The sequence below is a fragment of the Malaclemys terrapin genome, chromosome 2 (genome assembly GCF_027887155.1).
Source record: "Malaclemys terrapin pileata isolate rMalTer1 chromosome 2, rMalTer1.hap1, whole genome shotgun sequence".
NCBI classification, from domain to species: domain Eukaryota; kingdom Metazoa; phylum Chordata; order Testudines; family Emydidae; genus Malaclemys; species Malaclemys terrapin.
This window is the reverse complement of record NC_071506.1, coordinates 149,533,266-149,546,075: the sequence shown is the minus strand read 5'-3', so window position 1 is coordinate 149,546,075 and position 12,810 is coordinate 149,533,266. Positions and strand designations below refer to the sequence as shown.

The window sequence follows — 12,810 nt, the reverse complement described above, 5'->3', positions numbered from 1 at the left end:
CCCCAATGTGAGAGGGGGCTAGAGCGGCTGCGCGGGCCAGCAGTCAATGAAAAAAGGGCTTACTGGGGGCCAATCAGAGCCCAGATTCAAGACAGCCAATCAGGGCTCGGCTTGGCCCTATATAAAGGCTGCCCAGGAAGGGAGCAGGGAGTCTATCCCAGACCTTTATGGGGGAAGGTCTGTCTCCAGAGCAGGAGACCAGCACCTTGGACAGAGCAGTGCTGGGCAGGCTCAGGGGAAGCACAGTAGGGCTCGGGCCCAAAACCTGCCAGACTGAGGGCCCTGAGAGAAAGGGCCTAGAGAGTAGGAGGGGCCAGAGGGGAAGTGGCCCAGGGACAGTTGGACAAGGGGAGAGAAGGAGGGCAGGGATGCTGCCACTAGAGGGTTTCTGGGTTGGGACCCGGAGTAGTGGGCGGGCCTGGGTCCCCCACTTCCCCCTTGTACTGCACCTGGCCATGCAGTAGGGTGGCTGAGACAAACTGCAACCGGCCCTTGCGACAAAGGGCTAGACTTTGGAGGTTGTGATTGGCAACTGAGGCTAGTGCAAGTACTGCTGAACACCCTCCCCTCCCCGGAAGGGGGTGAGGATGGACTAGGGGGCACTGCCAGAGGGCAGTGGCCTAAAGAGGATGCTGCTGAGTGGGGAGCAACATGGGTCCAGACACCAGTGAGGAACAGATGATGACGGGACACCACCAGCAGAGGGTGCTCCCCATGGACTGAGCTAATTCCCGGAACAACCAGTGGGAGGCACCGGGTGGTGAGTCCCAACCCGGTCACAGGGAGACTGCATGTAAACCAAAATGCTAGAAGATTGTCATGTTAAGTTGCAAATTACGTACAAGGACAAGCAATAATTATTGTGGAACAAAAACTCAGCTATAAAACTCACAAATAAAAAAAAACAGCTTGTGTCATCTTAAAACTGAAGAGCTAGAGGACATTTAGGAAAAAAATCTTTATAAACATAGAGCTGATAGCTTTGTTCTGAAGTTAGGATGAAAATGAACCAACTACAGGGTCTGTACATGTCCCTATGCACTGATTAAGCCCTTAAAAGTCTTAAGTAGGTCTTAAGTAATGCTTAAGTGATTCATAGGCCATCTACATAGCAATGACTTTTACCCTGAGTGAATTATTGCTATTAGATTCCTTTACTAGGAAGAGTTCACAGAGGAACTCCAGAAGGCATTCGATTATTAGAACATCATCTCTATCTAAACATGTGTTTCTTCAATCACACTTTTAAAATTGGTATTATTTAACTACATTAAATTATTTCAAAACATCTGGAAATGTGCACTATATATCACGTTTCAGAGTGGTAGCCTTGTTAGTCTGTATCAGCAAAAAGAATGAGGAGTACTCGTGGCACCTTAGAGACTAATAAATTTATTTGGGCATAAGCTTTTGTGGGCTAAAACCCACTTCATTGGATTAGTCTAGTTAGAGTTGGTATGGCAACACCCAATTTTTCATGTTCTCTGTGTGTGTATATATATCTTCCTACTGTATTTTCCACTGCATACATCCGATGAAGTGGGTTTTAGCCTACAAAAGCTTATGCCCAAATAAATTTGTTAGTCTCCAAGGTGCCACAAGTACTCATTCTTTTTATTATATATCATGTAACCCCTTTGGGGTTTAGAGAGCATGGGCCAAGAGGAAATGCTGTTTGGGGATGGGAAGAGCCTGGAGAGAGGGAGAGCAACAGGGTTTGTGTGTGTCCGGAGCTCCAGACAGAAGGTCTACAAAAAGCAGGCCCTCACAGAGTGAAGCAGCAGAGAGCCTACCCGAAGCCTGGGAGGGGGAGAGTGGCTGACCAGGGGCACCCCAGGACAGGATTCAGTATGAGCACTCTGCCATAGAGGAATCTCATGAGAAGGACAACCCGGAGCTGGACCCATTATCACTGCTGCCCAGAGCTGTCTGGAGGGATGAATACTGGGGCTTCTGACTTTGCTTTGGAAATAAGGAGGAAGGTTGTTACTAAGTGGGGAGGTTGTCGCTCTGTGTGGCTTTGCAGAGAGTGGCAGAAGAGGCACCAGAGTGGTTTTGGGGGGAAGATTTATTGGTGCTGTAGACCAGGAACAACCAAGATGCATCACTGGACCGGAACTTTGCCCAGGACTCCTGAACTGTGAATGCAGGTGCATTGCTCAGTAACTGCCCTTTCGGACTGTGGTACCACTGGGCCTGTGGGGCTTTGTGTTGAATGTAACACTGTTTTACCACCCCCCTAACTTTCCCCATTGTATTATAAATATTTCCCTTTCCTATCTTCTTTGTACCCTTACAGTGTGTATATGTTCACTCTGGTGGTTTGGAACAGGTGCCCTGTGGGTGTAAGTAACTTGCCCTGCTGTGTTTTTGCGTATGCCTTTTCTTGGCCAGAGCTGCCTGTAGAGTAGACTCCATCTTGGCTACAAGGGCACCAAGTTACAATCATAAATCTGTCTGTGACCATGAGGTTCTCCTTGTATTGCTACTGGATTGGGCCGAACACTGCATCCCATCTCCTAACCATGGTAAGCCATGAAACTGTAAAGCTTCAGTTAGTTCAGAATTCAGCAGCCAGCCTCTCCAACAACACTAGTCACTGAGAGACTATTGTTCTGAGGTTAGAATACCGGCATCCTGATGTGGCTACATTTATGGAGTTCACAATAAGAAGTCAATGGGAGTTGTGGGCAATCAGCACTTTGCAGGATCAAGCACAGTGAAAGCCACTAGCCAGTTCAATCCTGTTTATTTATTTAATATCAATAACCGGTTCCATCAAGTCTTACAAGAAACACAGATCAGACTTCTTTCTTACAGTGCCTCTCAAAAGAAAGGCATGCGGACCAAAATATATATGTACACCTCTACCCTGATATAATGCTGTCCTCAGGAGCCAAAAAATCTTACCGCATTATAGGTGAAATCATGTTATATTGAACTTGCTTTGATCCGCTGGAGTGTGCAGCCCCGTCCCCCCCAGAGCACTGCTTTACCGCGTTATATCCAAATTCGTGTTCTATCAGGTCGCATTATATCGGGGTAGAGGTGTAACTTAAAACTGAATGCTATCTATAAAAGCATTTTTTCCAGATTCCTATATCACTTGGACCCTTCTACATTTTACACATTATACACTATTAAAGAATTTCATGCAATCCTTTGAAATAACTGGAATTTATAAAGTTATTACAGTCATTTTTTGTCCTTAACATTTTGGTTTATGCTATAGAAGTTAATGGATTTGTCAAAATAAAAGGTCTAAAATTTAATCTGCTGTACAAAATGTTACTTATCCAAGCCAATAAGGGAAGTGCCAGCTGAAGTTTTGGGAGGCAGTGGACCAGGAAATAGTCTCCCCCTTGTTTGCGGGGCCAAAGGAAGATCAGGGCACTCAGCAGTTCTCAGGAGGTGCTCATCTCCTTGCAGGATGAGTCCCTAAATACAAGAGGATTACTGGAGAATGGCCTATGGAATCTATAGCGTAGTAAGGCTACCAGAAAAAATGCATTTGTCTGTCCATAACTGGTTCCTTTTGTCAATATTAGCACTTAAAACACTCAGACGTGTCAGCTGAAACCACCATATGAGCTGATGATCCTGAAGCAAGAAGAAACAGGATCAAACTAAAGAGCAAAATACATAAAAGATATCCATATTGCACTAAGGCAAAGACCACAGAACATTACTAAGGATAAAGTCTACAGAAGATGGCTATGAAAATTGAAAGGAAGATGAAATTGCCTATATCATTTTGCTAAGATCACAGAGTAGTTCAAGGAACATTTAATGTCAGAATTAGGGCCCAAAGCTGGGGCATTACTCAACTAAGGTAGTCATTGATAAGACTGACCAACATGAACTGGGAAATATAGTTTGCTGAAAATCAAAAGCTCCTTCAAGTGAAATGGTGTCTTCCATCTTGTGCTATATTGGTAGTTCATTTGCATGTAGACAATCAATGAGAGGGAAAAGTTGTGAAGATAATAACATGGATGAAAAAGATGTATTACTGTAGGACAGGGTACCATTGAGGATACTTGGTAGGGGAAGTGTATTCTAGAGAGGAATTCATTACACTCAGGTCATACTCTTGTTGATGTCATATTCACAGGCCTGAACCTGATGAATACTTTTGTTTTGCAAACGGAATTTTTCATATACATTTCTTATATCAGGTATTGTTTGTATGTAAGAGGTTTAATCACATTATGAAAATGTATGAATTTGTATATTATATTTCCCCTCTCCTGATTAGACTGTTGTAGTAGTGCAGAAAATCATATTCCTTTTCGGAAGCTATTCTAACAATTTTTGCTTAGTACAATGTTCAAACACAGTTCATTACATCCTAGAGGCATTACAGTAGCTGAATTAAATGGACATGTTGATCTCATGTGATTTACTTTTTGTGATTGGAGTTTCATGTTTTATATAGTATAGGGCAAATTCTACTATCCTTAGTCAAAACTCAATTTTCTTCAATAATAAATTTACCTGAGAAAGGCCTGAAAGATCTGGCCTTAACTTTAAATAAATAATACTAACAACAAAGTATACATATAAATGAAACATAACTCAGGAAAGCTGTGATCAAGGTATCCTTTACAACATGCTCTAGTATACAGTCCACACACTGTGTAGACACAAAACTCACCAGGGTGTTGGTCAATAAAGAAATTAACAATAAGGGAACATGAAGTTCAGCCCAGTAGTACAGTCAAAGGTAAACAAGAGTAAATGGAGTATACCTTCTTCTCATCTGGGACTATGGAGTTTAGTTTAGGTTATTTTACCCATTTTTTTTTAACCACTAGTTCAGCCTGTGTGTTCTCTGCAAACTTGGCTGCCATTAGAGTTCATACATAGGTTTTGGGGATGAGTAACTCCAATCTGGGGGGCAACTTCCACTTTCTGTGATATCCACAGTGAGTGCAATCCACAGCAAGACTCACTAGATGTCTCCCAAAAGGAGCAATATCATCTGCTAATATAGTCTGAAATGCCATGTAACGTTAGGAGATAGAAGTCAGGAGCATGAAGGACATGGACCAGAGAAGAAAATCAAAACTGAAATTAGTTTTATGAATTTAGTGGTTATATTTCATGTTACAAAGATTGCCCAGTGTTAGACCATCTACATATTTACCATGTGCTAGAGATATATTACTACAGTTTAAGACTGGATTTGCAAGGAGTTTGGGAAGTTTCAATCAAATTTGTTGAGGAAGTGTAAGTTGTTTTCATGCCTTTAGTATTTAAGAGCAAGTTGGATTGTGGTTGTCCTCCTTATTATATATTTCAGGAGTAATATATTCTGAAAAGAAAAGACTTTGAGCTCAGGGAAGCATCTGTTACTCAGCCTTGTCCAGTTAATTAATAGGTGTCCAAAGTTTCAGAACTGAGATAATTTTGTTTTGTATTTTTTTAAAAGTTTGTTTGAAGCAGTAAAATAAATTAAAATATATAGAAATATAGCTAACCCTATAAATATTATTTACCCACTTACAAACAAATTGAAATATATATAAATGTACATAAACAAACACACATACACACCAGACATGCCAAACCTGCAGAAAAAAACATAGAAATGGGGCTTGTTTTTGGCTTAATTCGCTCATGAGTTGCTTGTGGGCTAGTTTTTGGCTTGTAGCGTATTGGGATTCTTAAAGATTGGCTTGTTTTGGCCTTGTTTTGAAATGGGATTTGCTTGATTTTTGGCTTATTGTAAAAGTCAGGGTGCTTATTTACTGTGTGAAAGTTGGCAACTGTGGTATACACACACACACACACGTGTTGGTGTGCATTTGTGTGTCAGTTTAATATCTAAGCATATCTCCCACCCTGACTCCCCCTACCCTGCAATAAAAGGAAGCAACTCTCCACACTTTCTAAAGCTGATGTGTATTTTTGCCTTCTTTGGTCGCTGAATTCTCACACATCATGGTAACCTAAGACTTTTTATTACTTAATTAAGATATCTAAATATTACATTTATTCCAATATATGCTGTAGCCTTCATCTTTCCGAAGATAATGTGAAAGTGTTAAAGATGGTGGTAGCTATCTTGCCAATTTTAGGGGATATAAAACTGAATTAACTATCTCAGACTACATTTCAAAGGCTCTTCATTGTGCATGTGGGAAGCCCAGCACAAGTATTCATTATTACAAAACTTTTAAAGAGCTTCCTGACTACATAACATTAATTGTCAGAGAATTTTATCTTTCCTTGGAGCTTTGTGATCTCAACTCTTCCTGATAAATCTTTTCCTTTAAACAGCTTAACATATTTCCCATTGGGGGTACCTATAGTTGCTAGGCCATTATGTTCTACAGTGGCTCTTAATAATGTCTGAGGCAAGATTACTATACCTTTACTGGCCCTGAGCCAATTTGCAATCAAAAGTAGATTTAGTCATGCAGTTTTGGTCTGAAAAGTCTCTTAAATCTTTTTTTTTTTTCGGTATTTATTTTTGGTATACTCTGAAGTCTTACACTACAACTCCTGTTTCAGAATTCTAAACATATATGCTGGGTGTCAATACATTTCCTATTCGTTATTTGATTGTGACCTTGTATGCACTTGCAGTTACATGCAGCTACACACCAAGGTGAAGGGCAGGCTGTGCCCACACTCACTGTGGTGTATATTACATGCAGCAGTGAAAGCCTCTGGCAGTGGGAGGCAGCAGGGATGGGGGAAGGCTCTGGCAGGGGATGGCAGTGGGACACTACACTGATAAAAATAAGCACTGCTTGGGTGTGTAGAAAGCTATGTAGGGTATATACATTAGAGGCTCAAGCGAGTAGGGCACCCTACTCTACACACCTTAGCAGTGCCTCATCATCTACGTTGCCATTTATATCCATGCTAACTAAGTGTGCAGTGTCTGTACTCTACATGACACCATAAGTGAAGAGTTACACTAAGAAATTCTTACTACATGAACATTCTGCATAACTTGCGATGTGCGAGCATTTGGTTTTTGATATTTAGTATCCATACTTAACTTACTTCGGGAAAAGGCAGGATTTACTGTACAACACCAACAATAATACTATCATACTTTGAATTATTGTTTTTAATATCAAAAGTGATTTATAAATTTTCTGTATGTGTGTGAAAGAGAGAGAGCATTTGGGGTAGGGGGGCATGTACATGCAGATTAAATTTATAATTCCCTCCCTGTCATGGGAACAACACAATTTACTTGGTAAATCCATACCATATTATCATGTAATTACATTCCAAAATGATTGGAGCAGAACCCACAGTTGAGTTCTTATCTTTCCCTATTATTATTGTTAATAGTAGTAGTATATGTAAAGGAATCATGGTTGGCTTGTGCTGGAACTGTATCACATCCTCACACACTATCCCACATGAGGCTTCTGTGCTGGAACTGTATCACATCCTCAGATACTATCCCACATGAAAAAGGTGAAAAATAAAACCCCATAAAACATCCCTTTTTGTGTCCCCTCTCCACCTGCAATTTGAACAGTGATTGATTTTCATTAATATGTCACTTCCATCACTAAAAATCAATGTGGCTTTTCAAATCAAATACATATTGAACTTTTACATACTCTGAGGAAACCTTGGTGGATTGTCGTTGACATCAGTGAGTGTGATATTTACAGTTGTTGACCCTGATAGCCCTCCGACCTGCCCAGCCATATCTTTGGCTTGAATGACAACAGAATAATGCTCTCTGGCTTCCCTGTCCATGTTATGCAAGGCGGTCCTGATGACTCCTGCGATGCAAAGAAAAACAAAAGAAACACCAGTGTTAGCATTTCTGAACAGTGGTCCAGGATAGACATCTACAGAGCCTGTGTTGTCAACAGAGGTGGGACACAGAACTTCTACTATTGCAAAGCCCCTTTATAGCCAAAATAAACTATTTTAAATTGAATTTCTGATTTCTAACCCACAGATTGGAAGTCTCTTGTGTGAAGACAACCAAAGAAAATGGGTTATATAATGCGTTGTGGAGAAATGTTGTTGAGAACTGCATTGTTTTCTAAAACATCTAATATAATTGTGACAGCATTTGCTAGACAGACAGATTACTCGAGGATATGTAGAAATTAAAAACACCCCATATTACAAGAAAATGTAATAATATATCAATAAATAATTACTCCAATTGATGTAATGTAGAAAGACCTCAAGGTACATTGCCAAAAAGACAATGGTTTATCTTATATGATAATTGTTTAAGTAGCTGTTTAATTGAAATATTAATGAATATGCATTCATGCTCCACAAGAGAAGTCTCAAATTCCACTATCTGGTAGCCAAACAAAAAATAATCTTTTGTTTTTCCACATAAAGTTTGGCACTATTCTGAAAAGTGACTTTGAAATTGGCTCCCTCTTATTTAAGATGCCTTGATCTGCTCCTTGTATCCATTCACAGTTATAAACAGTTGACCTTAGTGAGAAAAATGCATTTTTCCTGCTTTTTGACTCCTATTTAGTCCAGCAGAGCCAATAGAGCTGTAAGTGAGTGAACAAAAGATTCTATTTAATTTTACACATCAGCAGCAGAAATGTTTACTAACTTCCAATATCTTCAAGCACACTGATGACAATAGGGTTGTGCAGGTATCACTTAAGGCATGACCAATATTACTTTTGTCACTGGTGATACATTAAATAGAATAACCCAGCTATATCCTCTGAGCCCAGACTGAGTTTACAAGGTTGGCAGCCAGGAACCCCCTTCTTCCCCCAACACACTATTATTTGTCAGTGGGGAGCATTTCACACATAAATGGAACTGCAGGAGTCCCTTCCCGGAGCAGAGTCCCACTTTAATATTTAGAATTACAAAAGGATTTGTAAGGGCATTTTGAAACATATTGTTAAATAGAGAAAGAAAACGAAAGCTACCACTGTCAAAGCTTCCTTTAAAAAATGTGTGAAAGACTAAACTTGTTAAAATAAAACTGTCCTGACATGGTAGCTGTTGCTTCTATGCAAATTTAAATCATTTGATAGCCATGCAGAAGAACAGACAGGGGTATAACAACAAATGCATCAATGTGTGGGGGAACTTGATGGGGCTGGAAGTGAATGGGGGGGGGGGGGGGAGTCCTAGAGGGAAGGAGACACTCACCATGGGATAAGAGTTAGCTCCTCCCCCTGGGAGTCTCTGGCACCCATTGGCCAGCTGCAGGAGAGAGGTGCTGATGGGTCAGGATTTCCTAGCTCCCAGGACGTAACTTGGCATGGAGGCCACATGTAGCTTCTTTTGATTTGTCATGCTTACTATACTAACTAGAAAATAAACTTCACATGGATAACCTGTCTCGACTCAATGAACCAAACATAATGTATTTTTTAACTATTTGCGAAGCCTGTGACCTGCTGCATGCCAACACATTCAATGTGTGTACACAGAGAAAATTCTTCAGGATAGTCTGAGAGAATATCATAATAATTAAAAAAAAATGGTTAATGTTTTATGTAGTTCATATAAATACAGCTGTAGCTTAGTGTTCTTAAAAAAACCCTGATCTATAAGCTTAATTCTGCACATCTGCACTTAAATGAGCAGACTTTACTCATGCAAGTAACCACACTGAAGATGAGATTACTTGTGTGAGTAAGGGTTACTCATACAAGCAAGTGTTTTCAGGCTCGGGTCCTAGAGACACTTAAACTAAAAGTAGGGTTGGCTTAGACATAAAAGTATCACCTGCAATCTACAGCAAGCTTCCAGGTCACAGTTGTTTCAGCCCAATAGGGAATGGCTGAAATGTCAATATGATCTTAATTGTGCATGCTCCAGTGAGGTGTGAGGTGGAGTATGAGCTACTTTGTGATGTCTGACAGCTCTGTGCTGAGAATCACTCTGCTTCTCTCCCTAATCATTTCCCTGGCTGGTACACAGCAAAGCGTTCTCCTTCTGCTTTCTGAAACCTCCATCATCCACTTGCTAGTTTCCTAATTCTTTCTAGAAACATACAAATGAGTTCTGAGAACAATGAGCCAGACCCTCCATTGGAGTAAACTGATATGGCACCCCTGAGATTAATGAAGCTATTTATGGCAATTTATACCAAATGAGGATCAGGATCATTATCTATTCCTCTTACATTCCTATACATATCACTAACACATTGCCCAGTGCAGGGAGTTTGTGGTAGCTTTGCAAGATTAATTCAAACTGGCCCTACTTGAGATAATACAAATTCCACTTTCAAAGTGAAGGCTATGTCATTTTCCTTGCCACTAGATTCCGTAGAATGGCACACAGCTAAGCAAAACACACAACATATTTCCAGAACGGAGTTAAGCATGGTTATGTAACATTAAAACACATGCAACTTTACTAGTTTGACACTTCATTACCAACTCTAAATGCAGTTAGGTTTTTTAAAAGGTCGGTGAATCTTTTGAGAATATCTAAGTACTGTACCATTTCAACAGAACCCGGAGAAATGTATGTGCAGGGCCGCCCAGAGGTGGGGGCAAGTGGGGCAATTTGCCCCAGGTCCCGGGCCCCACAGGGGCCCTGCAAGACCAGGCCCAGTGGCAGTCCAGGTCTTCGGCGGCATTTCGGTGGCGGGTCCTTCAGTGCTGTTGAAGACACGGAGCGACTGAAGGGCCCCCCGCCGCTGAAATGTCGACGAAGACCTGGACCACCGCCAGGTAAGTACAAGCGCTGCAGCTCCCGCGCTTTGCCCCAGACCCCCTGAATCCTCTGGGCATCCCTGTGTGTGTGTGACATTCTATACCTTGGGGGAGCAACCTGTAATCCCCATATTCCTCATTTCTATAGACCTCTGATCTTACATATAAAGCATGCCTTGTAAGGTATCAAGGGAATAATTATGATCTGCTGACAGTCATTTCTCTATTCATATATGTATATCATTAACTCATATGAAGTTATGAGAATTGTGTGGTATGGTTGTCACTAAAACATGCTGTAAATTGGGGAATCAGCCAGGTATTACCTCCCCAGAGGCAACAGCAAGGAAAGTAACCAAGTGGGGTATCAATCAATCCATCAACAACCATTGTCCAGCAAGAGAGCTACAATGCAATGACTCACGCACATGAGGCCACACCAGGGGAATTGCTGAACCTTGCCTGGAGACTCAGCAATGCCCCCCAGACATGCCTGGACTTGTGTTTTCCAAGCACACGGACTGAGGGTATAAAACAGATACAAAGGCTATATGCTGGCACTTCTCCTACTCCCACCTACAGTGCAAGCAACGAACACATCACTCCAACAGAGGAGATTGGCAGAGCTTTCAGGAACAAATCTGTATATTAAGGACTGCAATATCTAACGGGGTGAGAAAAACTGCTTAATCTAGATGGTGCCCAGTCTAATAGGGTTGAGAGTTTAGACTGCATGCATATATTGTATTTCTTTTGGTAACTAACTCTGACTTTTTGCCTATCACTTAATACCACTTAAAATCTACCTCTCATACTCGATACATTTGTTTGTTTATCTTTACCAGTGAGTTTGTATGAAGTGTTTCAGAGTAGCAGCCGTGTTAGTCTGTATCCGCAAAAAGAACAGGAGTACTTGTGGCACCTTAGAGACTAACACATTTATTACAGCATAAGCTTTCGTGGGCTACAGCCCACTTCTTCGGATGCATATAGAGTGGAACATATATTGAGGAGATATATATACACACATACAGAGAGCATGAACAGGTGGGAGTTGTCTTACCAACTCTGAGAGGCCAATTAAATAAGAGGAAAAAAAAAACTTTTGAAGTAATAATCAAGATAGCCCAGTACAGACAGTTTGATAAGAAGTGTAAAAATACTTACAAGGGGAGATAGATTCAATGTTTGTAATGGCTCAGCCATTCCCAGTCCTTATTCAATCCTAAATTGATTGTATCTAGTTTGCATATCAATTCCAGCTCAGCAGTCTCTCGTTGGAGTCTGTTTTTGCAGTTTTTCTGTTGTAAAATAGCCACCTGCAGGTCTGTTATTGAATGACCAGACAGGTTAAAGTGTTCTCCCACTGGTTTTTGAGTATTATGATTCCTGATGTCAGATGTGTGTCCATTAATTCTTTTGCATAGAGATTGTCCGGTTTGGCCAATGTACATGGCAGAGGGGCATTGCTGGCTGGCAAATCTGCTCAGGTTTTGCAAAGGCTGGTATATGTCCACTTTCCATTGTTGAAGTGGTGAAGCAATTAATAAATGTGCAATGCCCCTCTTGAGCAGTACAAAATGGCAGATTCCTGGGGAACAGTGCTGGGTGCTGGGGAGGAGATTGTGCTGGTGCCTTTCTCTGTGCGATTCATGACTGGCTCTGGGAGCAATCATGCAATCTAGCTGGGTGTGGGGTTCCACATGCTGTTCTGCTGAGTGATCACAGCACCTAGAAGGGCTAGCTGCTTGTCACTAGTAAAGCATTGTGAGAGACAGCCCAGGCTGGAGAGAATTCAGGGAGTACAGCAGTACCACAGTCCAAGGCTGCACCCCAGGGATCACATCACAGTATGTTTAAACAGGAAACCATGTGAAAATTTGTGGTTTTAACTCAGTACAGCTTTGAGTTTCTAGGTTCATTCTCAGCAGCAACTTAAGGTTCCAGGATTGCATACACCAGAGCCAAAGGAAGTTTGCATGACACCTCTCACTAAAATAGAAACGTTTGTCTTTCTTCAGGGTGATCTGTTTACAGATACAGTTTTCCCTCAGAGATTCTCAGAACATTTCAAGAATAAATATCTAACCCAATTTATATGTAATTACTAGAACTTGCCAAAGAAATTTAGATGGAACCACATTCAGTCAGAATATGC

At 41.1% G+C, this 12,810-nt stretch overlaps 1 protein-coding gene across 3 annotated transcripts in view; it reads right to left on the bottom strand.

Annotated features, from left to right (window-relative positions):
* CDH18 (cadherin 18) overlaps positions 1–12,810 on the bottom strand; it is a 922,085-nt gene that overhangs the window by 105,266 nt on the left and 804,009 nt on the right. For all 3 annotated transcript variants that reach the window (XM_054020313.1, XM_054020314.1, XM_054020315.1), the window contains one exon: positions 7,596–7,763. In XM_054020313.1, coding sequence (XP_053876288.1) covers positions 7,596–7,763 — 168 coding nt within the window. The remainder of the gene's footprint in view (positions 1–7,595; positions 7,764–12,810) is intronic.